The sequence below is a fragment of the Panthera onca genome, chromosome B1 (genome assembly GCF_046562875.1).
Source record: "Panthera onca isolate mPanOnc1 chromosome B1, mPanOnc1 haplotype 2, whole genome shotgun sequence".
Lineage (NCBI taxonomy): Eukaryota > Metazoa > Chordata > Mammalia > Carnivora > Felidae > Panthera > Panthera onca.
Window position 1 is genome coordinate 196,794,084 of NC_138342.1, and position 26,139 is coordinate 196,820,222.

Here is a 26,139-nt window from a genome sequence, read left to right on the forward strand (position 1 = left end):
AGAGACCACATCTTGTACAAAATTGCAATATTGAATCCCCACTTGATTAAACTTCTGATAATCTACTGTCGTTCTCTGTGATCTATTTGTCTTTTTCACTAGCTGAACTGGACAGCTCAGAGAATCTCCACCCCTACATCTTTCAAGCCTTAAATGATATTGCAAATATTTGTAATTTCTCCAGGTCTGCAGTAATGTCTTTGATTTATTCCCATTGTGGGTGGGGAAAACCCCAGAAGCTTCCACTTGGCTGTTCTTAACAATAATAATAGCAAAACTTCCATGATTTTTGGTACTATCTATACACTATCCATACTACTATCCATAAATTAAGAAATTTACCTATATTAATTCATCTAACCTCAAAACAACCTGAGAGGTACGTGGTATTATCATCCAATTTCACATGAGGAATTATAACAGGTCAAGGAAACAATGTGGATTCTATCCGTCAATGGAAACACCTTCAGTCAATTCTTGTTATTCATGGTAGTTTATAAAGTTGCCCTTGGGGTGCCTGGGTGGCTCAGTGGGTTAAGCACCCAACTATATATGAAGGGTGAAGGATCTAAGACTATGTACAGTAAGGCTTCAGAGACAGCATTCACTGGACAAACCCCAGGGTAAAGGCAACAGCAAGTGTATGATCTTCTGTGGCCCTCTGAATTCTGGAACAGCACAGATAGATCTTACAGGACCCAACAAACAATATTAAGAAATGATTTCTGACTCTGAGACTCTTAAGCTCCATGATTAGAGAAGTACCAGCCTCAACCCTGGCATAATCAAAGGCTGATGTTCAAGCCTTATAGTTATGGTAATATAACAAAGCAGAGTATTGGCGTCCAAGTTCCCACCCTGGTATGATCAGGGACCTGGAGACTAGAAGTTGTAGCCTGAGTCTACTTTCTCAGTACTTACAAGCCTTAATTTCTGGGAAAATGTGACTAGAGCAATATCCAGAGAGATCTGCAAGAGGCTAGTCTATAAGGAATAAGGGTTAAACAGGTTAAAACTTAAAGATATTCTGACCATAAAGATCGAGGTATTTCTCTTTTCCTCTTTCTGGGTATTCTTGAGATAACCATAGAGTCCTCTGAGGAATGCTAATCAGGAGATTCAAAAAATATTATTGGGTTGCTATTGCACAGCTTTTTGTATGCACTCCTGGCTTCTCCTTCAAACAAAGGACCCTGAGTGTGGAATCAAAGGAAGGGTCGCCATTACAATTATGTCCATGCCAGAGCTCTGCTCACCTGACCTGTCCTTGCTCAGATATACAAATCAAGTAAGACCTTAATGGGCTCACCGTCTGTTTTCACCCTCAGAATCTCAGGTGATGCAGCCACCACCATGGATGGACCTTGCAGACCAGACCAGAGCACTGTGATGACCAACCACACCACGCCTGATGCCTGTTATGGTAAGCACATCTATCTTGCTTTGGGGGATTCATTACGACAACTTGGTTTCCGTCACTTCAGCAATTTACCTTATCCATTGCAATCAGGGAGTCGCTTCAATTGTCGTGTCTTCCTCCGGCGGCTCGAGCCGACAGACAGCTGGGAGCAGAGCACCTCTGAAGGCGCTCACGAAGGCTGTGTCTTCAGAGCCCTCTCTGGCCAAAGCGAGTGGGGAGAAGTGAGATGCATATGTTAAACTTACTCCAACATATTTTATCTCCCAAACCTTGGGATTTCTTTCCTGATTCCATCCCAAGAATTTTCTGCCTTCCCAGTCTGATTTGGCAAGAGCCACCTGAGACTTTATTTTAGTTACTCAACCAAACCATTATCATTACTGCCAGGTGTTAAAGCCACCCTGCACCCAGAATTCTGGCACTCGTGTGGATCGATTCAGCCCAATCTGAAACTCTGTTTCCCCTCTTTGCTCAAGCAGGCCCAGACACGTTCCCCAGATCCTTCCTGACGTGAGTCAGAGTACCGCTCCAGTTCTTTCGGTGGGTAAGTCACATCCTACCAGCCTTGACTTTGTTATCCCTCCTCCCATCCCCTGCCCCCTAGTTATGGGATCTAATTTAGTCGTATATTTAGATGTAATACCGTGTGATGAGGAGGTTAACTGGTTTCCCACTGCAATAGAATTCCCTCCAGCCGGTGAGATTCTAAGTCTTTAAACGAGGCAGGACCAGGCTCTTAGAAAGGAGCAAGGGGTTATTTCACCTGGTATGGAAAGTTTGTTTGGAGTTAGATGCCTCGATTCCTTTACTCCTCTAAATCCATCCTGGATAAGTCCATTCCACTGTCAGGAGTTCCATTACCACCACCCTTTGCCCTGGCTGTCCCGTCAGATTTCTGCAGAGGTTGTAAAGCATGCTGGTGTGGAGATCCACGGCTACAGAAACATACGGTACGGGTGCTTTTTAGCTATTTCGGTGCTCGGGAAAAAATGAGAGAATCATTTAGCAGTTGTAGGAAGCCCCCGAGATTTAGTCTGCACATTGAGTCAAGAACTTGAGAAATTCAGCTCATCGTTTTCTTTCTTTAATCTTTAATCTTTTCACTGTCGCTAAAAGCACAACAAATGCTGTCTCTTGGCAGGGCAGCCCAGCCCCTCACATCCTAGCCTTTGATGGATACCTCAGATGATAGTTGATTAAGCTGTTTACCACTGTGTACCATGGACAGTCACGCCTCCGCCCCTGGATACTATGTAGACGCCATCTTGTGCCAGAGTAGAACCCCAGGGAGTAAAGCTGAATCATGTGGAAGCATTTTGTGACCCAATAAACCCAGGTCAAGTAACTCCCAGTTTTCCGGGGACTTCGGACTACAACTGTAATATCCACTTCTAACTCCATTAACATAGTTGCATCTGGAAAAAGCAGAAACTCCTACAATGCTAGTGCCACTATCATAGGATCTCCCATAAAAGGAAATCTATCAGGAGTGTGGGCTTCGGAATCATTCAATCCCACAGAACAGGGGTGGCAACCAGGTCTCAGACTATTTGTTTCTCCTCTCCGCTTTGCACAGTGCTGGATCCATCTTAAGGCTGTTTCACCTCAAGCCTCCAGGAAGTATGCCAATAGGAATCAATGCAGGCCATGGGGGAGAAAGAGTGGCTTTCCTTGGCACTGTAAGCCTCGATCCAGCAGAATTCCCTCAGGTTTTTTGCCATGTGGACGAGTTAAAGTCTTTAATGTGCATTCACAATTATGGATTCTGCTCACAGGTAATTTTTTGCACTTGAAACAACTCTCTTTCCTCTCTGGATTTTTGACTCTGGTACTACAATAAGGCCAGGTTAGGATAAACTCTATGAAGACAGACTCTTAATTTTATAATTTTTTTTCACTGCGATGTTTCTCGTGTTCGGGAAGCACTCAATAAGCATATGTGCAATGGGTGAGAAAGACTCCCTTTGAGAAATCTTCCCTGTGGCAGCCGGAGATGCCTAAGGATAGACAATCCTAGCCGATATCGGCGGTGCTCTGGATTTTGGAGTATAAAATAATCTTTCCCTCCGTGTCATTTTTGTTAGCTTTATTTTCCTTTGCCTCTTGTGATCTGAGTGGCCTACCAGTGGCCAGGGTTTGGATGTGGATAAAAAGAAGTAAATAAAGCCTGTTTTTAGCCTAGACTCCCTTAATCTGTCTAGTTTATACAAATGAAGTCACCCAGGCTCTTAGGTTTCCAGCAAATGAGAGATTGATCTCATGCAGGAGTTGCATTAAGCTGAGACTCCAGGAACACTGAAATCCCCTGATTCCTGCCTTGGCTAGCCATGCTTCCTCCTCAAAAGACCCTGTACGTACAATTGTGGCAATGTAGGAAATACAGGACTCTCCCATTAACTAGGATTTTGTGCCAGAGTAGAACCCCAGTGAGTAAAGTTGAATCATGTGGAAGTATTTTATTTTTCCTATACTAGTTAGGTGTAAATATTCCCAAATCAAGGAGGCCCTACGCCTGCTGTTTTTCTCCCCAAGCTGGAACCAGAGTCTCAGAATTTACCATAACAATGAAAGGCAAAGCCCTTGCCCAAATGAGAAATGGAGACCGTGTTTCCTTCGCAGATAAGTCACTGCCCCTAGGCAGGTGGCTTCAGTGAGCACCCCTGCAATCTCACCAACCCAACTCTTTGCCTTTCCTCCTTAGGGCAAAGATGAGACTGGAGAAAGGATAGGGTTTCCTCCCCCCAGGAGCCAGCACAGGCCAGCTCGCAAAAGCTGAGCCCTCCACGCTGAGGACTGGAAGCCAAAAACTTAAAATAGTAAACAGCATACTCGGTTTGCAGTTTCCCTTCCCGCCGTCACCTTCGTGCACCCGGACGGATGACAAAAGGCAGCTGATGGAGAATCCGCGGGCTCAGGATTCCAGCCGCACCTCTCCTTGGAGTCACATCTCATAGGAGAGATCGATTCCCATTAAAATGTGCGCAAAACCATATTGCCGTGTGTTTGGAAATGGAAGGACGTGATGCAAGGTAGTTTTGAAGTGCCACGTCCAGCCTGTGCTCCCGCTCCTGCCCTCGAGTCCTTCTGAAAACCTCGTTATGTATAATTTCCCTCGGGCTCTGGAGTCAAGGGGAGTCTGGGGTTGTGCTAGAAACAGATGCTGAGAGAGGGACTCAAGGGCAAGTTGTTGATGTGGGACGTGACCTCGGGAGGGAACCGCAGCGCACGGAGAAGTGAGGCAGCAAAGGGGAAGATGGTGCCACACACAGGGCGTGTTAGTGACCAGGTGACTGCTGAGGACCTTCGCGGAAATGCTGCACTTCCTCTTCCTAAGGAGTGAGGAAGTCGGGCTATTTGCCCCCCAATTCCTTTCCATCAGGGCCCACAGTCTGCTCCAGGGGCATCAACTTCTCAAGCCTGAGCATTCCAGGGAAAGCCCTTGGGCGGAGATTTCCCTGAGACTCTGGAAGGAAGGTGAGGCCGGGAATGTGGACGGGAGCATCAGCAGCTCCTATTACAATATATAAACTACCCCTGGGAAAGTCCTCTTGGAGGAACACTCTTCACCAGATCAGCTCCCTAAAATCTGCGTGAAATCCTTTCTAAAGTCTTTAGAAGACTATAAAATAATAGTTATATTTTTCAATCTTCATCAATAGAATGACATTTCTTTATGTACAGTCCCTGGAGATTATCATGCCTCTTCTCATCCGTTATGAAACATATTTATAAAATGCTAATAAAGACCATCTCTGCCACGAACCTGTATTATTTTTTTATACTATTTGGTGATATGCAGCATTTCTTCTATCCCCTCTCCTGACAAAAAGGAACGTTGGGTAATATTTTTTTGAAAACTTACGACATCCCAGGCACCGTCTTGAAGGGCAGGCGTGATTTAAATCACTAAATCCTCACAATAAACCAGTGAAGGAGGGGCCTTCATTCACAGATGAGGAAAATAAGGAAATGAGGGGCTAGTTCTTAGAGCAGGAAAGAAGAATCCAGCAGGCAGGCTGGCTTCAGTACCTCCTGCGATCATCATCTCTGGCCTATTTCACCAGTACAAGGGTCGTGCCGCTGACTCTGAGTTCTGTTCTTTATATGAAATGTCACAGTATGATTCTTATACTTTCTTGAGCTCAGTGCAGTTTCTGCGAGTCACGACCACAGATGGGCATCCTTGTGACTGAAAAGTCAGCCCTGTTGTATTTGTGCAGCCTGATGTATAGTAAGGGACTTTCCCCTTGGTCCTTATGATCTATGTTCTGTTTATATTTGCCAAGGTCAACAACATCTAATCTCTTTCGGTCGGCTTTTTTGTTGGTTTGTTTTAACATGTTATGTATTAGGTCTTCCCGTTCTGTGATAAGACAAGATTACCAGAAGGATCAGAGAAGCTTCTCTCACTATAATAAGTGCTCTTAGGATGCCCAGTGCTGCTATCTTGGGCTATTCCATTTTGATGATAATAGGGCTAGAATATTTATCAAACTGCTATTTAGTTCTTACGGATGAATCTCTGGGATTAGAATTGGATTAAGAGATTTATGGGAAATGATAAGGGCTCCGAATCCCCACATTCACAGGAAGATAGTCGGCACTAGAATAATGGCAGGAAATAAAAAGGTTTTGAAGTATTGCATATAAAAAACAGAGTATCACCGATAATGTATTTCAGGAGTCAGATACCCATTATGTTTCATAAAATTTACTCATTTTTACCTTGATAACATTACTTACACTATACAAAAAAACAGAGTTGGATGCTGGGCTCTTGAGAAATGCAGTTTAATCTGAAGTGTATGTGATCCCCCTCACTAACCTATTTCTACATCCTGATAACAGAATGTGTAAACATTTTGGGTGGCCCCAGCGGTTTTCAAATTTCAAACCTTTTTGCAGGGATGCCTTGAAGGATTTTTAAAATAACAAATCCATCAGCATCCTGTTGGTTCCAAATGTTTTTGATTTATTCCCACTTTCAGACCAAAGGAACTTATCAAAACCTGGCAATCCTTTTACTTTGGACTTTTTTAAACAAATTTTTAAAAGTTTCCATGGTTATGGAAAAGGGCAGCGGTACAGTATTCTACCTTTTGCGGCCATTTTCTAAGTATAACAGGAATCAAAGTCTCCTCATTACAGAGAAGATAATGTGTCAGAAAACAGTTACTGTTTAGTTTGGGAAAAAATCAAGTAAAAAATCCAAAAGTATGGCAGCAGCTATATTTTCATAATGAACAGTGCAGTTGCTCGTCAATTTCATTCAGAAATCTTCCAAGAAACTTTCTGGCCCTTCATCCCACTTTGATTTAACCAGTGAAAGACAGCTGGGTTTATACACTAACGTGATGGGTTCTCCAAATTGTGACCTACCAGCATATCAAGGTAGGTTGTTTCTGACACCAATTCCTCCAATTTAGTTCCTATCCTTTCAAATACCATTGATTGTTCAGCCATTCACCAACAAGGCGATCCACATAATTTACGATATCAGAATTGTCCTCTGTTCTATTTCTAGTATATGTGTCCAGTGGTTTTCATTTTTCACTTTTTATCTTGCCCCTCACTTGAACAATTGAAAAATGACAAAACCATTTTTAAAATGTTTGCACTGATTGTTGTTTCCATAAGTCAGGCAAAGCCTGGAAGAAGATTCTGGGCAGTCAGGAATGACCCTCCAAATCCCAAGAAGATCAGCAAGTCAGGGAGTATTTGTCGCTACATCTGGAAGTGAACAAGGACCTCCACCTACAAGTGTGTGACAGCCGGGAGCCATCGGACAAAGGGGAGCCCCTCTGGGGTCAACCTTGTTACAAACCTGTGAACTCTGTTCATGTTTTATGACCCTGACAAGCCAAGAACTTGAGATGTCAGTTGAATGAAGGCAAGAGCAGGAATCTCTCCCTTGTCCACTTTGATCATCCTGAACACAGTTTTGTCTAATCTTCACACGCTGTTTAACTTCTTTCTCGACCCAGAGGACACAGGGCATTTTGTAATTTTAGATCTTGTTTATGGCAAATATCAAAACCTTAGTAACTGATTTAGAATCTAATGACATATAGAGAAAAGACTACCTTTTCCTCTTCATAATTCTTCTCCATAACAATAAAATGACTCATCTATTTGCATTGTTTAGCATTTTACTGCCACATTGTTATTAAGAATTTTTTTTCCAGGGGCGCCTGGGTGGCTCAGTCGGTTGAGCGTCAGACTTCGGCTCAGGTCATGATCTCACGGTTCATGGGTTCCAGCCCCACGTCGGGCTCTGTGCTGACAGCTCAGAGCCTAGAGCCTGCTTTGGTTTCTGTGTCTCCCTCTCTCTCTCTGCCCCTCCCCTGTTATGCTCTGTCTCTCTCACTCTCTCAAAAATAAAATAGAAACATTTAAAAAGAAAAGAATTTTTTTCCAACCAATATTTTTAAAATTAGCTTTAGGTTTTGATCGGGGTAGGAGACGGGTTGGTTAATTCACTTTTTGGTTTTATTATTTTGTAAGACATTGCAGAGCTCCAATGTCAAAGTAACATACAAACGTTCGGAGAAAGCAGCTCTCATTACTGTCTCTTCTTCCCTACATCCTCTCTCTTCATATGGGTGAATATGCTCATTAGTTTTTGGATTAACCTTCCATAGTTTCTTTTGGAAAATATAAGCAAGTATACACACACATGTGCACACGCACACTGATTGTATCAGAAACACTATTCTGAGCCTTGCTTTTTCATTTAATAATACGTCCTGGGATTACACAGAGCAACATATAAAGATACTCTGTGTCCCATTCTACAGGCAGGCACATATCACCATGTGAATGTACCGTCTTTTATTCAACCAGTCTCGTGATTATGGATACTGGGGTCGTTTCTTCTATCTTGCTGTTACTAATAATGCTGCAATACCCTGTGCCTGCATCAGTTGTTTGTTAATTTTCTGCCACTTCCAACCAACTTACACATATAATCTATGTGATTTGCAATTTACTCAGCAGATGATCTACATAAACCTAGTGGAACCATTTCAGAATTCGAGACAGAGATTTCACATCAAGCTTCAGAGAGCCCGTCCCACATGATAAAAGCACAAAAAGTGAAGCGGGTACAAAAAAAGCAACCAAGACTTTATGCATCTCCCTATGGGAAAACAAACCCTATGAAAGATGTGTCGTCCACAGCAGGCTGAACAGTCTGCAGATCCGATAGGCGTTAAGTAAGGACTATGACAACCCAAATGTTTAAAAATTATATTGTACTGTGATCCTTTATAATCCACCTTGCAGCAATAACTGGGAACTCAAACTGTGGTTTCTCCAATGTAATAAAAACAAGACTGAGGGACTGTGTTTAGAGAAAGTTCTGGTGATTTTTAGGACAGACTTTTGTAGATCCATCTCATCATTCTATCTCATTTTTACTCACTACCACATAAAATGGTATTTCGAATACAAGAACACAAACCTAAATGCTGCTGATGGGTCCACGTTTGGAGTTCTCTAAGAATGAAACTTTCAATTTAATTGGAGGCCACAGATGTACACAGGGGAGTGAGATTTGTAAATGTTGAACTACATCTAATCACTTACTTTGCAAAGTGGTGGGAAACTCTGAGTTGTGCTCTCCACGCCACTTCCCTGCTTCCTTTACCATCACATGCTTGTCACCCAAGACAACACGCCAGCTGAAGATCTACGAAAAATAAGCAAGATGATTGTATTCAGTTCATGGATGAGCCGATCTGCCCCACAATGTCTGTGCATCAGTACACTGGAAAAGTCGGTTAGAGCGTGGGCTTTGAACCCTTAGAGCCTGAAGTCACGAGGTGGTGATTCCAATCACAGTTTCAGCGCCTTTCCTTCGGAGAGTGACTTAGCACCTTGGCACCTCAGTTTCCTTAACTATTATCCTTATAATAGTAGTGCCTCTCTTATATTATTGTTCTGACAATTAAGTGAGCTAACATTTAAACCATTTGCTCTTGGAACAGATTAAGTGCTCCAAATTTAGCTTTTGTGAATTCTAAATTAATTATTCTGCTTAGACCCACCTAGGAAGGAAAATTGGTGGACCCCCCCCCCACATAAAGCGTATAGCTTACCAGCTTTAACCATGGGAACAACAATCTTCCAGAGTAATGTAGGCATAAGGGAGTCTAAAGACAAAGCCAGAAATTTCCCCAGGAAATAGGAAGAGAACATAAGGATGCATGGGGGAAAAAAAAAAAAAAAAAAAAAAAAGGTATTCTAGAATCTCCTAAATTCTCCAGCACACAAGATGGCCACAATCAGGTTGAACGACCAAATTGTAAGGTAGTGGTGTTGACTCACAGAGAATTAAAATGAAATTGCTATAACAGATTAGTTTAAAAACCTCAAGATTCAATACCCTTTAGTAAAATCCATTCTCTTATCTCATTGCCCCTCCCTTCCACAAACCTAATTTTGGTTTTTCTACTACATATTTCAGTATCAATGCATATATGATGTTTATTCTCTTTATATCAATGCTTTAGAGATGCTCTATTTTTCTTATTGTTCTTTTTTGAATTTAAAGATCCATGAGGGCAAAAATATTTATTCTGTTCACCACTGTTTTCTTCGTTTGTATTACTGAGGGAAATTGTTAAAAACATGACTTGTTATACACAAGTCAACTTTGGAGAATGTTTGAAATAGAAGGTGTTACAGTTACAAAACAATTAATATCCAAATATTCTTCTTTGACAATATCTAAAAACTAGAACCAGTTTTATCTCATGACCTATCTGGGCTCGTGCTGATAAAATCATACCATCAGAATCATGGGCAGCATAACTAATTGCCAGTTCTCTGTGCCAAGAACAAACCTGCAGGAAATCTGAGCAAAGCTTCTAATAACATCATTTCATAAAATGGAGGAATCAGAATTTGTTACATCAGTGTGTTGTCATCTCACTAAGTGAATACCTCTTGTCAACCAAGATATTAAATCACAAGATATTAAATAGGAGACAACAAGCCCCACGTAGAAGTAACATAATAGGTATTAAATGAGACTTTTCCTGCCTTAGAATTGCAGCTGAAGAAAACACAATCAGTCCATAAATAATCTCACACTGAGTGCTAGACATTTCTGTTGGATTTTCTTCAAAAGAGAACCAAGCTACATAATCTGTGCCCTATCTCTAGCGTTGGGTGCCATTGCCTACACAAAATATGGACCGGAAGTGAGGAGGAGAATGACCAGACGAGTGGTGCAAATGCTCCTGTTGGCCTCCCTTCTCCGTGTGAGGGGGGCTTTAGCAGAACCCTCCACGGACAGCGGAGCTGCTGCCACAGGGGAGGACACATCCCCCGCCCTCCGGGGGGCACACTGGCTGAGTTGCGGAAACCGGTGAGGAAACCCGCGAGCGTGGCTTGTGCTGCTCCAGGCGCGAAGGTTACTGAGGTCTTTTCTCTCTTTCCTTCCAGGGGGAGCTGTCCCTGTGAAGGAGCCCAAAGCCAGGCAGTCAGAAGTATTTAATCCTGACTATCAGGATCAGGATGAAGCAGGCACTGAGGATGTTGGGAAGGATGCTGATTTCCCTGAGTGGCAGGAGCTCTGTCTTCAGAGCGGCCGCAGGCTGGCAGGTGTCTCGGCTTCCAAGAGGAGATATGGGAAAACAGGAAATTAAGGCGTACTTTCGTTTTCAAGGTAATGTAAAAGGGTCCCTTTCTACCAAGAGTTTCCCCCAAATCATTTGAAAGTCCAGTTCTGTAAGAGTTGAAGAAACAACAAGCAACTGTCCTAGTCAAATTTTTTGAGTGTCAGATGTGTCTCCCTTAACAACTGAGACACAAACCTTCAAGGAAGGATGATATTGATGCACAGAGCAGGTCAAGAGGATAGCCACGGGACAAAATGAGGGCTCTGGGCCCCTAGGGGGCCAGGAGAAGAGAGGATAGTAAAAGGTATCCACCGACAACCAGGCAAAAGGTTTCTAATTTTACCTCACCTTGGTTTTCCATCTCTTTTTCCAAAGACTAAAAAGGAAGGATCCATCCACAGTTAAGAGTCGTTACTCTGTCTTCATTTTAGGTCCTTATACTACCCAAGACAGCAAGGAGGTAAAAAGTGGAGTCCATGTAGGTTTTGGGGTGCTAGCCTTTTTTTTTTTTTTAATGTTTATTCGTTTTTGAGAGAAAGAGAGACAGAGCATGAGTGGGGGGAGGGGCAGAGAGAGGGAGACACAGAATTGGAAGCAGGCTCCAGGCTCTGAGCTGTCAGCACAGAGCCCGATACAGGGCTCAAACCCATGAACCGTGAGATCATGACCTGAGCTGAAGTCTAACGTTTAACTTACTGAGCCACCCAGGCGCCCCTAATGGTGCCAGCTTTTAATCTACACCCGTAAGGAGGCTTGTGGGTGATACTAAGCCAGTTCTCTCTGGATGTGAAGGAGAAATTTTATCCCTGGAATTTACAAAAAGCTCCCTGGAATTAACAGTTGGCTCATAGTCTAAGGCTGCTTTGTAGCATGCACAAGGACACGCGCACGTGCACACAAGCACTGCTGGAGGACCCTGTGTGACTTAACACTACCCCAGTGAAAAGTGCTGCTTCTTTCTGACGCCCTCCGTCAGCAGCTCCTGTCCTCCGTAACAGAAGAGCGTTTACTTTGTGCACCTCATGGCCTTCTTGTTGTCCATACTCAGCCTCAGATAACTTTGCTTTCTCACTCTTTTCACTGTGTCTTGCTTTTAGGAAGACAGCTGGGAAGGTGTCAGCGTGGCCTCAGGCCTCAAGCTTGGACAGACGCCGGGAAGAAAGGAGAAGCAGGATCCTGGACAGAATTCCTCGCATATTCCCTTCTGAAGAATAAAGATATAAATAATATAAATATAAATAAAGAATAAAGGAGGACGGTAAAGGAAAACATATGGAGTATTAATGAGGGAAGCAGAGAAATGTGTTAATGGCAAAAAAGAATTTGCTGGTGATTGATCTAGGTATTATATGTAGCATTTTATTCTTAAATATAGACTTCATGGTTGATGCTCTGGGGGAATTTAGTTAAAAAGGTAATGATTAATGCACTCGGAATTCTGAATCTAGCTGAGGCAAGTTTTAGATAGGAGCAGTTCTGATACATACACTCAGCTCACAAAAAAGTCAAGTCCATAAGCACTGCTGAAAACAAAAGCGGGTCAGAAATATTAAATCAAGGAAAACTTCCCAGAAAAGGAAAACTTCACATGGCTCCTGTAAGCAATGGCGAACGTGCACTGGACACAGTTTCAGGTGGTGGGGAGTTTGTGGGTGCGGAAAACTCTTGACTTGCATCATCTCTTTCTGTCCTGCAGACACCCCCCCCCAAGCGCCCGTGGGCACGTGCACCCCACCGCCTGGCTATTGGGAGAGGATGAGGAAGGTGCGATCACTTTCCTCTTTCCTCCTCTGAGAACATTAAGACTCTGTACTCAGAGAATTGTAGATGATTATTAATATGTTCCATCTCTCAAGTTCTACATTTGCTTTTTACCTGGCCTTCTGAAGATGGTGCCTTCGTCCATTAAGGCCAGTCTACTGGAAGGACTGGAGGCCCTGTGTGAGGGGCAGGCTGCAGGCTGGCGGGATAAAGTACATCGCACATTTCACATCTTGCCTGCGTCTGGTCAACCCCTTAGCTTATGAATGTGTAGGGCTCAGGCAATTAACACAACGTGTTTTTATTGAAAATCAAATAGTTAAAATATTTAAAGTGAATATTAACATACCATCCTTTGAAAAATTAAAAAAAAATAAACTAAGTAAAAAAAATGGAGTTATCTCCATTCCTTTCCCATAGATTTAAAAAAATGTCTTGTTGGAACATTGCATTTTAAACTGTAATAGGCATGAATATTAGATGAGGGTGAATATTTCTCTTGGGACACAGAAGGCAGCCCCCTGTTATCACTCTCATGCTAACAAAAGAATAGCTTTAACCTCCATCATGATCAGAACCCAGAGGTAAGACGTCCCGGCTCCTAGCTCAGTAATGTATCCTTTGAATCAACTTAATAATCAACTCACGTAAATTTAATCCTGCATAAAGCCAAGTCTTATTATTAACATGCAATTTTGCTTATTTATTTCATTTCAATTGAATTTACGTTTAGACTTTTTGTTCTCAAAAGTTTCTTTAGGGAAGTTGTTTTGATTGTATCATATTAAATACTGTGATTGAAACTCTAGAAATATGTATATAGATGTAATATATCATCATATAAAGACAAATTTTTAAACTTCAGCATGAAAGAGACAGAGAGAGAGGAATTCTAAAGCCATATACTTTAACAGTGGCAGATCAGAATTGATCCAAAATGTGATGGAAAATACTGAAGAGCTGATCTGATGTTTACCTGCTGTCCTGATACAACCTCACTAGTTAAATTAATCCCAATGGTGAGATGGTATCCCCAGGCTCTATGGAAAAAGTTTCTGAGTGTCAGATACCTGTTATAATTTGGATTCATGTTTATATAATCAGATTATTCATCTGCTTTCTATCTCACTGACTTCTGTTTATTATTTTCTCTTACTTGGGAATGGGTGGAGAGAGATAGATAGATAGATAGATAGATATCTCTCTATATAAAATCATATCAAGCTAGGATTCAATGTATTTTTTGTTATGGATTCTTGCATCTACGTTAATGAAGAATACTGGATTTTTTTTCTTGTAATGACTTAATTAGGTTTTTAAAATAATTTTTTTAATGTTAATTTATTTTTGAGAGAGAGAGAGACAGACAGAGCATGAGTAGAGAAGGGGCAGAGAAAGAGAAAGAGACATAGAATCTGAAGAAGGCTCCAGGCTCTGAGCTGTCAGCCCAGAGCCTGATGCGGGGCTCACACCCATGACTACAGGATGGTGATCTGAGCCGAAGTCAGATGCTTAGCCGACTGAGCCACCCAGGGGCCCTCTTAATCTGGTTTTGATATCATAAGTATGCTGGCTTCATGAAATGGATTGGTAAATATTCCCTTTCCCTCCATTTCCTCTAAGAGTCTGTGTAGGATGGGTACTGTTTCCCCCTAACATGTTTGATAGAATTCACCAGTGAAGCCATCATGGCTTGAAGTTTCATTGTGGAAACGTCTTTATTAATGAATTCAATTTACTTAATGGGATAGGGTTCTTTTGACTTCCCATTTCTTCCTGCCACAATTTTGGTAACCTTTGCGTTTCAAAGAATTTGTCCATTTCTTCGAAGTTGTCAAATTTGTTGACGTGAAGTTGCTTACGATAATTACCTTCTATAGAATCGGCATGATCTACTTGCTGCATAGACAAACACTTAGAAGTTTAAAAGAAATCTTTGAGATCTCACAGGTCCCTGGATTCTGGGTCAGGAATTTGGAAGTGTGTTAGCTGGGTGCTTCTGGCTCAGGAACTCTCATGAAGTGGCAGTCAAGATGCCAGCCAAGGCGCGGCTGTTGGAAAGGCTGACTGGAAATGCAGGATTGGCCTTCAGGGAGGCTCACACACCCTGATTCTGACAGATTAGGACTGGTTGTTGGCAGGAGTTCCTTGTCACATGAACCTTGTCACCACGCCTCTTATTTGTGGTCACGACATGACAGCTGGCTGCTCCCAGGGTGAGCGAGCCAATGGCAAACAAGGCGGAAGACACAACGTCTTCAAGACTTGGCCTTGGGAGTCCCACTTGGTAAATTCCACAGTATTTTTTGGTCATGCTTGTTGTCTCTATTAATGTAAAATGGAAATACCCAAAAGTATGAATACCAGGATGTGGGGGTGGTTGGAGTCATCTTTGAGGCTGGCTGAGATCTATCATTCAAGATGTATCATCCCTGGTATTTGTAATTTCTGCCCCCTAATTCTTTTTATTATTTTTCTCTCAATTGGCCTAGCTAAAGGTTTCTTTAATTTTATTGATATTTTCAAAGAACTACTTTTTGGCTTTAAGTCTCTTGATTATTCATCTGCTTTCCATTTCACCGATTTCTGTTTATTTTCTTCCTTTTACTTTCTTTGAGTTTATGTCCTTCATCTCACTTTTTGAGGTGAAAGCTTCCACCACTGATTTTACAATCCTCTTCAAATACACACATTTAAAACTAAATTTCCTTTTAAGCACTCTTTTAGCCATAGCCTCCAAATTTTGTCATCCGATGTCTTTATTTTCATTCACTTTAAAATATTTTCTGACTTCTCTTGTGAGTACTTCTTCAAGCCATTCACTATTTTAAAACATGTTCTTAATCTTCAAGTATTTGGGGATTTTACTAATATCCTTCTGCTATTAATTTCTAATCAATTTCATCGTGCTCAGTGAACATATTCTGTAGTACTTAAACTTTTTAACTTTATGGTGTCTTGGTTTACGGGTAATTTACCACGTGCACCTGAAAAGAATGTGTTCTGCTACCATTGAATGAGTTGCTCTAGAAATATCAATTATGTTACATTGGTTGGTTAAGTGTTCTATATTCTTAATGATTTTTTTTTGTCTACTGTTCTGTGATTTACTGAAAGAATTATTGAAATCTCTAGTTATGATTTTTTTTTCTTTTTTATTTAGGTTATGTGTTTTGTTTGAAACTTTGTTTTTAGGTGCATGACCATTTGGGTTTGTTATTTCTTATTTATTTATTTTTTTTTAATTTTTATTTTTTGAGAGAGCAAGCAAGTATGGGGGGGAGGGGAGGGAGGGAAGGAGACAATCCCAAGCAGGCTCCACACTCAGCACAGAGCCCGATGCAGGGTTCTATCTCATGACCATGAGATCATGACCTGAGCCAAAATCCAGAGTCAGATGCTTAATCAACTGAGGCATCCAGGCGCCCCCTGATCATTATGAAGTGTCCCTCTTTATATCCAGTAATACTGCTTGCCCACTTTTTCTCCTACTAATACAGCCACTCCCCACTCCTTCTTCGTGAATAGTATTAGCCTGCTGTATTTTTTTGTACCTTTTTATATTGTAACCCTTGTATTTCTTCATATTTAAGTAGGTTTCTTCAGACAGAAAAATAGGTTGTTTTCCTCCAGTCTGACTTCTGCATTTTGCTTCTATTAGTAGCATGTCTTCATTAAAGAGGGATACCTGGACCAGACTTGGCAAACAAGGGGCAAATTACCAACCGAAAAGGTAGATCAGGCCCGAGGGATGTGAGGGCAGCTGATGGTCTGCTGAGAGGAGTCAAGGAGGTCAGGAACTTGCAACAGCTCGGGGAGGGGGGGTGGAGGGGGCTCAGACTGTGATTTCAGATGCTGGGCCACCAGCCATTCTGCAGGGGCTTGTGGAAGTGTGGAGCCCGCCAGGGGTCTCCTTGACGCAACTTCTGCCTGATCGCCCTAATCCAGGATGCCGCACCATTTTCTGTAAAGGGGCACACAGTAAGGATTTTAGAGTCTAGGGGCTGGATTTGGCCCATCGAACCAAGTTTGCTGATCCCTGCCCTAGAGTATTCCATGGTCCGGGTCTGAGTTCTGGCTTTTCATGCCCATTTCATCTGTTCTCCATCATAAAGAGACTCGCTGGAGTTATCTGCCCCATCCGTACCCTGCAGACACACAACAGCCTCCAGGTCCCCCCCTGCCATTCTCTTTGTCCTCACCGTGCTTTTGTCCCCTGCCACTGTGCTGCTGCGGGTCCGGGTGCGGGGCGGCGGCCCCCCAACGCCTCCCTCACGGTGGGCACGACGCTGCTGTCTGTTCCTGCAATTCTCTCAACTTAGGCTACTGACTGCTGTTCCTCCCAGTGCAGCTCTGCCTCAGCCAAACGCGTTCACGATAGACGAAACCACAGCATCTCGGGAACATGAGGGGAGACTGAGGAAAGTAAACTGCCGGAGGCAACTCCCTGTCAGCTTTTTAAGTATAACATGAAGGTTACATTTAAGTTTGATTAATTTTCATTGTGGTTGGAATGAAGTCTACCATCTTGCTATTTACTTATATTCTGTTTGTCATGTTTTTTGTTTGTTTCTTTTTTTTTTTTCCTGCCTCTTATTTTTTGGGGGGGATTGTTTCTGGATATCACACTTTTTCTTCTCTGTTGAATTCTTACTTACTCTAAATTTTGTAATAGTTGTTTCAAAGTCTATAGTAACCAGCTTTAACTTACAACTGTCTATATCCAAATAACATCACACTATTTTATATCTAATAAAAAAAGCTTTATAGCGATACACATCCATTGTCCATATTCCATCCTTTTGCTAGAGTTGCCATGGCTCACTTCTACCTCCACTATAAAATTCAACATACTTTGTTTGATTTAAACAATCAGTTTTGAAGATATTTATTTATTTACTTATTTATTTATTTTTAAAAATTTTTAAGTTTATTTATTTTGAGAGAGAGAGAGAGAGAACACGAGCAGGGGGTGGGGACCAAAGAGAAAGGGAGAGAGAGAATCGCAAGCAGGCTCCATGCTGTCAGCACAGAGCCTGATGAGGGGCTCAAACTCACGAACCATGAGATCATGAACTGAGCTGAAACCAAGAGTCAAACTCTTAACCGACTGACACACCCAAGTGCCCCTGAAGACATTTAAATACTTACCTACATATTAACTTCTCGTGTTGGTTTTCCAAATTTCTGTTTATCATCCTTCTTTCTCCTGAGAGAAATCCTTTCCTACTTCTTATAGCACACATTTATGAACAACACCCTCTGTCAGCTTTTTTGGTCTAAAAAATAATTTCTTTCTTTCTCCTGAATTTGTGAAAGACATTTTCATCAGATATAGAATTCTACATGGACTCTTTTTATTTCAAAACCTAAAATGATTAATTCATCAGATTCTGGCTTCCACTGTTTCTCCTAAACATTTTTATCTTTGCTTCCCTATAAGTAGCATGTCTCTTTCTGGCTTCTATATGAGTTTCCCTTCTCCTGAGTTTCCAGTTATTTGATTATGATATGACTTGACATTGTTTATCATATTTGGGATTATTTAGCTTCTTGCATGTGGAAATTTTGATCATCATTTCTTCAATTTTTTTTTTTCATTCCCCCTCTTCTAGATCTCTATATTATATCACTTCATATTTAGACACAAGTAATTTTGGCTCAGGTAAAATTTTTTAGTCTCTTTCTCCCTGTGCTTTCTTTTGGAACTTTTTCTCTTTTCATATCTTCAGTCTCACTGGACTTGTTTTCCTCTGCAATGTCTAATTGTCTAGTCAGTCCATCCAGTTGATTTTTCATGTCGGACATTATATTTTTCTTCTCTAGTAATTCCATTTATTTTTTAAAAACCCATCTTCCATTTCTCTTATTATTTGATCATGATTTTCTCTAAATCCTGGAGCATGTGTACAATAACCACTTTAAATCCCTTGACCTCTACATCTACTATCTGTCATCTCTGGACCTGTTTCTATTGATTGATTTTTCTCCTGCTTATAGTTCATATTGTCCTCCTGCTTTCCATGTCAAAAAGAATGTGACTGGGTGGTAGATATTCTTAATAAAATGATATTGCTGACCAGAATATTTTTGTCTTCCTTTAATGTGTGTTGACTCTGTTTTACGAGCAGACAAATGCTCTTCAGCGGAAAGCCACGGTAGTGGGGCTCGCCTCGCGTGTTCCTCTTTTGTCAGGGCTCACGGTCCTGTGTTGCCCATTGCCCACTATCTAAAAACAGGGTTTTGATTTTCTTCTGCATTTTTTCCATTTTTCTACCTGTTTATGGTGAGAGGGCAAGTCCTGTACCAGTAGCTCCACTGGAAAGGTTGGAGGCCAAAGTCTTAAGTGCATGATTGAGTTATGTTCTGGCTAAGTAAAACCAATCTAGTAGTCCAGCATAATACTGTACAGCCTGAAATTTGAAGATACTGCTTCATGACTACCTTTTTTTTCTGTGTTACCACAAGATTTGAAAGTTCCAGCGGTGTTTGGTTGTGAATCTTCATCTAGTCAGCTATCTACGGCAGCTATGGCATCAGTTAGCACATCCCTTCTGAGACAGGGCACCTTGGTTAAAGACCCTTTGTGACACTCATGACCTTGGGTAAGTTTTTTAATTTTTCTCTTCCCTAGTGTCCCACTATTAACTTTGGGTAATCATAGTACCCACTTCAAAGGGTTGTTCTTAGGATTAAATGAGTGTCTACATATATAGTGTTTTCTAAGGTTATTTAGCATCTCCATGCCTTCTTTTCCCATCTGTGATACTGTGATAATCATATTACCTACTTACTTCATAGGGGGTGTATTGAGGGGCAAATATTAGTTCTTGAACGTATCCATATTTTTTTTGGCATTTTGAGTTTTTCAATTTGAAATTGTCTCTCATTTTTCTGGGATGGATTTTCTCTCTTCTTTTCATATTCCTGATAATTAGGTATTATAAGTTTTTAATATAAAGGAATGGAGAATAAATATTTTAACCTTCGACAACCAGATGGTCTCGGTTGCAATTATTTGTTTCTGCTATTGCATTGTGAAAGCAGTCCTCAGTAATATGTAAGTGAATGGGCGTGGCTGTTTTCTAACAAAATGTTATTTACAAAAATCAGAAGTGGGCCAGGCTTGGCCATAGGCCGTAATTTGCCAACCGTAATTTGTAAACTATAGTTTAGTCGGTCTGTCACCTCCAACTCCATTTTAAATTCCTGGAGTTGAGAAACTGTGTCCTTACTTTGTTTGTATTTTTATATCTCTACCCAGTGCCTGGCATAAAATAAGTGCTTACTTGGTGATTTTCTTAAAAAAATAATTATTTATTGAACTCCTACCAAGCACCACAGCACCAATAAAACGCATATCCTGAGGTAATCGCTGCCTACTCTTGCTTTTTTACCCAACGAGGCAAGATGGAAAGGCCACCTGAAGAGTTAAGAAATAATGAGCCTATTCTAATATAAACAACCCTGCTGCTAAGCTTTATTTTTTTTCCAGCATTTGGGTCATTTACGTTTCCTCTGCACCTTGCAGAAGTAGTTTAAGCTCTTCACAGCCATTTTTTGAATCCTCATTATCTGGCCACATTCCCTAGACAGGACATTACAAGTTTCCTTGATGATCATTTCACTTTGAACCTAATGGAAGGGTGGGTTCGGTTTCTGGCCCTCTAAGTGTTTGAGCCAGGACAATTTGTATAACTCTGCTACGTTAATGACGAGGAAAGCGATGTCTGTTTGATGAAAAGGATATCCTGTCCCTGCCCTATCCCCATCCCCGCCTCTACATGCCTATCACGCAATTCTGCTTACCTCAATAAATACACCCTGATGGGACTTAGGTCACCAAGGTTCATCTTTTATCTTGGTTTTATAAATCTCTTCACCAGGATAGTGTAGAGGAAAGAGTAAAAAGTCAATCTCACATTTAACTCTTTTTATAGATAAAATAACGGTATCATGATGCTATAAAACGGTCATTTTTACTCAAGAGAAAGGGGGAGCCATGGCAAAACAAATTAATTTCATTCCTATCTCTGCCAATAAAGCAAGGATATTTAAACCAATATACATCTTCTGTGCATGTTCCTTTGTGGGGGGAAATGTAGATGGTCGCATCACAAACACTGAAGGCCCCTGCCCCAGTGTCTCCGTGTGTGTGTGTGTGTGTGTGTGTGTGTGTGTGTGTGCCCGCGCGCGCGCGCGCTAGTGAGAGAAGCTATAATGTAAACACACGTACAAATCATTACATCTGAATTGCATCAGGATTGGCACCACTTGACTGTCTCGGGTCATGTAAAAACCACTACTCACCCTTGTTTAAAATCAGAGCTTCCGACGTTGGCTGCAGATGAGTATTCCATGGAGAGAAGCAAACACAATGAGCTGATAGCTGAGACATTAAGGGGTGGGTGTTGATGAAAAGATTTCCTTGTATTATTTTCATTAGGTTTCCTGCTTGCCTCATCAATGCTTGATAGACCGAGGTGCCAAAAACTAGAGATTACTTTTATGGAGCATCTTGCGAATTTATTTCCTCTAAAACTTGATGATATTCACCTTAGTGATCTAACAGAACACGGTCTTTACTGCAATTGGAAACAAATGCACCGGGATGTGCGTAATCACTAAATGCCCTAGGGAAACTGGTCCGAGGCAGTCAGATAAGCTCTCGCCCATCTGTGGTCATTATCGTCCAAGTTCACACATGATGCCGCCCCGCGCCCCACCCCCCACCACCGGTGCACCCCCCTCCACCCCGTGCTGTGTTGCTACTCCCGTTACCAGTGCTCCTGAAGATAGCAATCTCTGTTTCAGTATGTGAACAGGACGTATTTCTACTTCATACTGGTGGCCCCTGCCTTCACGTTCTGTCTGTGTCAGCTCTGCTTTGCTTTCCTGGCTTCACCCCAACATCTAACTAGCTCTATTTGCTCCAAGTGAGAGTTTCTCAACTGCATCATTTTTGACATTTTGAACTGGATAATTCTGCTAGGAGGAGCGGTGGTTACCCCATGCATTGCAGAATGTTTATCAGCACCCCTGACCTCTAACCACTAAATGCCTAGCCCATCCCCAATCTGCCAGTTGTGACAATCAAAAGTGACTACACAGGGGCGCCTGGGTGGCTCAGTTGGTTGAATGTCCAACTTCAGCTCGGATCCCCATCTTAGGGTTCGTTGCATTCAAGCCCTGCATCAGGCTCTGTGCTGACAGCTCAGAGCCTGGAGTCTGCTTCAGATTCTGAGTCTCTCTTTCTCTCTGCCCCTCCCCGTCTCATATTCTGTCTCTGTCTCTCTCCCAAAAATAAACAAACATTAAAAAGTTAAAAAAAAAAAAAGTGACTACACATATTGCCAAAGTTCCCCTGGTGGGGGTGGGAGGTGAAGGGTGCAAAATTACCCCTGGTTGGGAACTTAACACTAAATAGTAAGTTGATTTTACTACAGTGGTCGCCATAATCACATAAATCCTGCCCTATATTCTAATGTAGTTTGTTCCTAAGTGAGCATTCCTTTCAATACATCATTTTAAAGATAAGGAAATGGTGGTCCAAGGTAATGAATTCAATTAACCAGGATGACACAGCTCACTGATGACAAAGCCAGGGTCAGGCCTTATTTTATTAGAGTGCTTCTTCTAACCCGGCCCTGCTCCCATTTACTCGATCACAGAGAGTTGTCAGCATAGAGGTACTACATCTTCTGCTCTGTGCTGTTCAAGCAACCATCATTAAGTAGCTAATTAGTTATCCATTCATTCATGCATTCAACAAATATTTGAATGGCTTCTTTGAACCAGATACTGTTGGAGGGTCAGGAGATATAGTAATGAGCAACCAGTCTGTCTCTGCCCTCCATAAAATAGGGCAGGTGGAGAGAAATATAAGTCTGTCTCTGCCCTCCATAAAGTAGGGCAGGTGGAGAGAAATATAAGTCAATTGCGAGAGGGGTGTCTGGGTGGCTCAGTCGGCTGAGTGCCTGACTTTTGATTTCACCTCAGGTCATGGTCCCAGGATTGTGGGATCGAGCCCCATTTCAGGCTTTGCACTGGGCATGGAGCCTACTTAAGATTCTCTCTCTGTCCCTCTATCCCTTTCTGCCACTTATCCATGCTCTCTCTCTAAAAAGAAAAAAAGAAAAAAATATATATAAAGAGAGATTGGGAACCATGAAGGGCTTTCTATTCTACTCTATTCTACTCCTATTCTACTTCTATTCTATTCTATTCTATTCTATTCTATTCTATTCTATGCCATCCATCAGCATATCTGAGAGACGAACATTCCAGGAATAGGAAAAGCAAGTCCACACAGGCTCTGAGACAGTCATGTGCTCAGCATATTTAAGAACTGGTAAGGAGACCAGTATGCCTGGAACAGAGAGAAGTGAGTGTAGGAGATGGACTGGACAGCAGCCAGAGGCAGATAATCTAGACCAGAGAGACAGGTGGTGATGTTGATTTACTCTTAAGATGGAAAGGTGATTGTCAAGTTCAGATCCCAGCTCTGCTACTTCCAGTTTATGACCTTGGGAAGTTACTTAATCTCTGTACTTAAATTCTCTCACCCTATAATGTGAGGAGATTTGACGATATTACTTGATAGGGTTGTGCGAAGTTTTAAAAGCTAACATATTCAAAGTACTTAGAATAGTGCCTATAAGTACTGAAAAGAAGTTACCAGTTATATTATTGACTGTCTAAATGATCCTTCTGGCTGCTGAGTATGAAACCAATTAGGGGTGCAGGGGTGGTGCAATGTGAAATCAAGGAAGAGTGAGGGGTTTGTTACAACAATCCAGAGTATTATAAAAGATGTTTGAAGAAACGGCCTGAGTATTCAGAGTATAGTTTGAAGATAATACCCATAAAATTACTGATGATGTAGAGTCTAAGAGACAATGAGAAGTCAAGGGTGATAGCAGGTTCTTTAACTCAGTCAGCTAAAGGAATAGAGCTACCAGTTCCTCAGAAAGGAAAGATGGCAGAAGAGACACATTTGGGACAGAGAATTTAGACAGAGAATTTGGGGGCATCTTAAGTGTGAAATGTTTGTTTGACATCCAAGTAAATATGCTGAATAGTTGATATGGTTCATAAACTGGGAGGCCAGGAGAGAAACCCAAGCTGGACACGTACATGTAGAAGCTGTCAGCATATGGGAGCTCTTGGAAGCTGTGAGGCTGGATGCCAACACCTCTAAGTAGTGGTGTGGATACACAAGGGTGGGGGGGAGCGCATGGGTGGCTCAGTGGGTTAAGTGTCTGACTCTTGATTTCAGCTCAGGTCATGATCGCAGGGTCTTGGGATTGAACCCCACATCTGGCTCTGCACTGGGCACAGAGCCTGCCTGGGATTCTCTCTCTCTGCCTCCCTCCGCCACTCACATTCACGCTGTCACTGTCGAAAGAAAGAAAGAAAGAAAGAAAGAAAGAAAGAAAGAAAGAAGAAAGAAAAGAAAGAAAGAAGAAAGAAGAGAAAGAAAAAAGAAAGAAGAGAAAGAAAAAAGAAAGAAACAAACAAACAAAAGAGAAAAGAGAAAAGGAGAGCACCAAGGGATGAGCTCAGGGCACTTAGTTATTTGCAAACTGGCAAGATAAGGAGAAGCAGCAGAGGGGAGGGAGAGGAAGGTGTGAGGAAGAGGCCTTAAAAGGGGCAAGTGCTACTCTGGAATCTAGTCGAAGGAGAGGCCCAAGGCGCAAGGACCTCCAGCTCCAGTAAGGGAAGATGAAATGTCTTACATTAGGCCAACCCTACCTTTGAGAGAAACTCTGAAAGCTAGACCAAAGATAAAAACTATCTTCTTACAAGCATTAGAGAGCTGAAAAGAAAGTGGAAATTGTTTAATCTGCAGAGATACTTTTTTCTTCTACTTATGAACGTTTGATTTTTTTTTTATTTACTAAGCCATGATCTGGGAAGAGAATCAACTCCAAATGATGAGCCCAGAATCTATGACCCCTTTTACCATGGGCAAGGCCTGACTCCGGAGAAGGTAGCTGAGAGGTTGGGAGGCAGAATACTCTCCGAAGCCCAAACCAAAGCCCAAGGCCCTCCAAGAGGAAGCCGAGTGCAGGCGAACTCTGTGTGCGTGCTCAGAGCACTAATGAGCTATGTACCAAGTTATGATTCCCACAAGGAATCCTCTCAATTTCTAGGGCTGTGCTCAATTTGTTGCTATAATCATTAATACCATATTTGGCACACAATAAAAAATAGCCTCGTGCACAAGAAGACAACATTTCTTTTTAACAGCAGGATTAAGTGACAGTAGAAATAGATCCACAGGGGCTGTGAGAGTGAATATAAAATAATTATGCTTCTGACATTCCATTAAATAAAGGACAGGATAGAGAAACAGGGCATATGAGTGGAAAACATAAAGGAAGACAAGGCACAGTTGAGGGGTGCCTGGGTGGCTCTGTTAAGCATGTGACTTTGGCTCAGGTCATGATTTTGCAGTCCCTGAGTTCAAGCCCCACATCGGGCTCATCACTGACAGCTCAGAGCCCGGAGTCAGCTTTGGATCCTCTGTTCTCTCTCTCTGCCCCTCCCCTGCTCTCTCTCTCTCTCTCTCTTTCTCAAAAGTAAGCATTAAAAAAAGTTTTTAAAATAAAAATAAAATAAAAAAGCAGAGTTGAAAAAAAGACCAATTATAGTAAAACAAATAGGTGGGTTTAATGGCAGATTAATTACAGCTAGAATTAGTGAACTGAAAGGTCAGAAGCAGTATCCAGAAGGACAAAGACATGTGAGGTTGAAACGTAGAAGAGAAGGTGGCCAGCTCAGAAAACACAGAGAGCAAGTCTAATAAACAGAGTGAGAAAATCAGGCAGAATAAAATTTGAAACCAGGCTAAAAATTCTAAAACCTTCGAAGCATAAACATAAATTGAAGCAGGATCCACAGGTAGGACAAATGTTTTTGAAGGTACACATGGGAGTATCATGCTAACATTTTTCAAAACAAGACAAAGATAAAACATGAAAAGCAGCCAGAGGGGTGGGGGGGAAATGCAACTTTTCTTCAAAGGAGCAAAAACTGAAGGAAAAGCTGACCTCTCAGAAGACACAATGGAAGCCAAGGAAAAGGTAGTGCTAAAATAAAATTATGCCACCCTATAATTTTGCCAGTGAAGATGTCCTTCAAGAATGAGCATGAAAGAAAGACACGTTCATATAAATAAAAACAATTTACCACCAGCAGAAGTACTAAAGAAATATTCAAGGGACTTGATCAGAAGAGTAAGTCCACAGTCGCAAACAAGGAAATATAAGAAGGAATACAGAGCAGGTGCAAAGGATAATGACATGGTAAATGGTAATTTAATGGCAA

General features: G+C 41.7%; 1 protein-coding gene across 1 annotated transcript in view; it reads right to left on the bottom strand.

Moving 5' to 3' along the window:
- Positions 1–1,374: 1,374 nt before the first annotated feature.
- Positions 1,375–26,139, bottom strand: part of LOC144616005 (uncharacterized) — a 137,299-nt gene continuing 112,534 nt past the window's right edge. Inside the window, exons 4-5 of the mRNA XM_078445098.1 lie at positions 9,008–9,110; positions 1,375–1,618 (exon numbers count right to left, since the gene is read on the bottom strand). Coding sequence (XP_078301224.1) covers positions 1,590–1,618; positions 9,008–9,110 — 132 coding nt within the window. The 3' untranslated portion in view covers positions 1,375–1,589. The remainder of the gene's footprint in view (positions 1,619–9,007; positions 9,111–26,139) is intronic.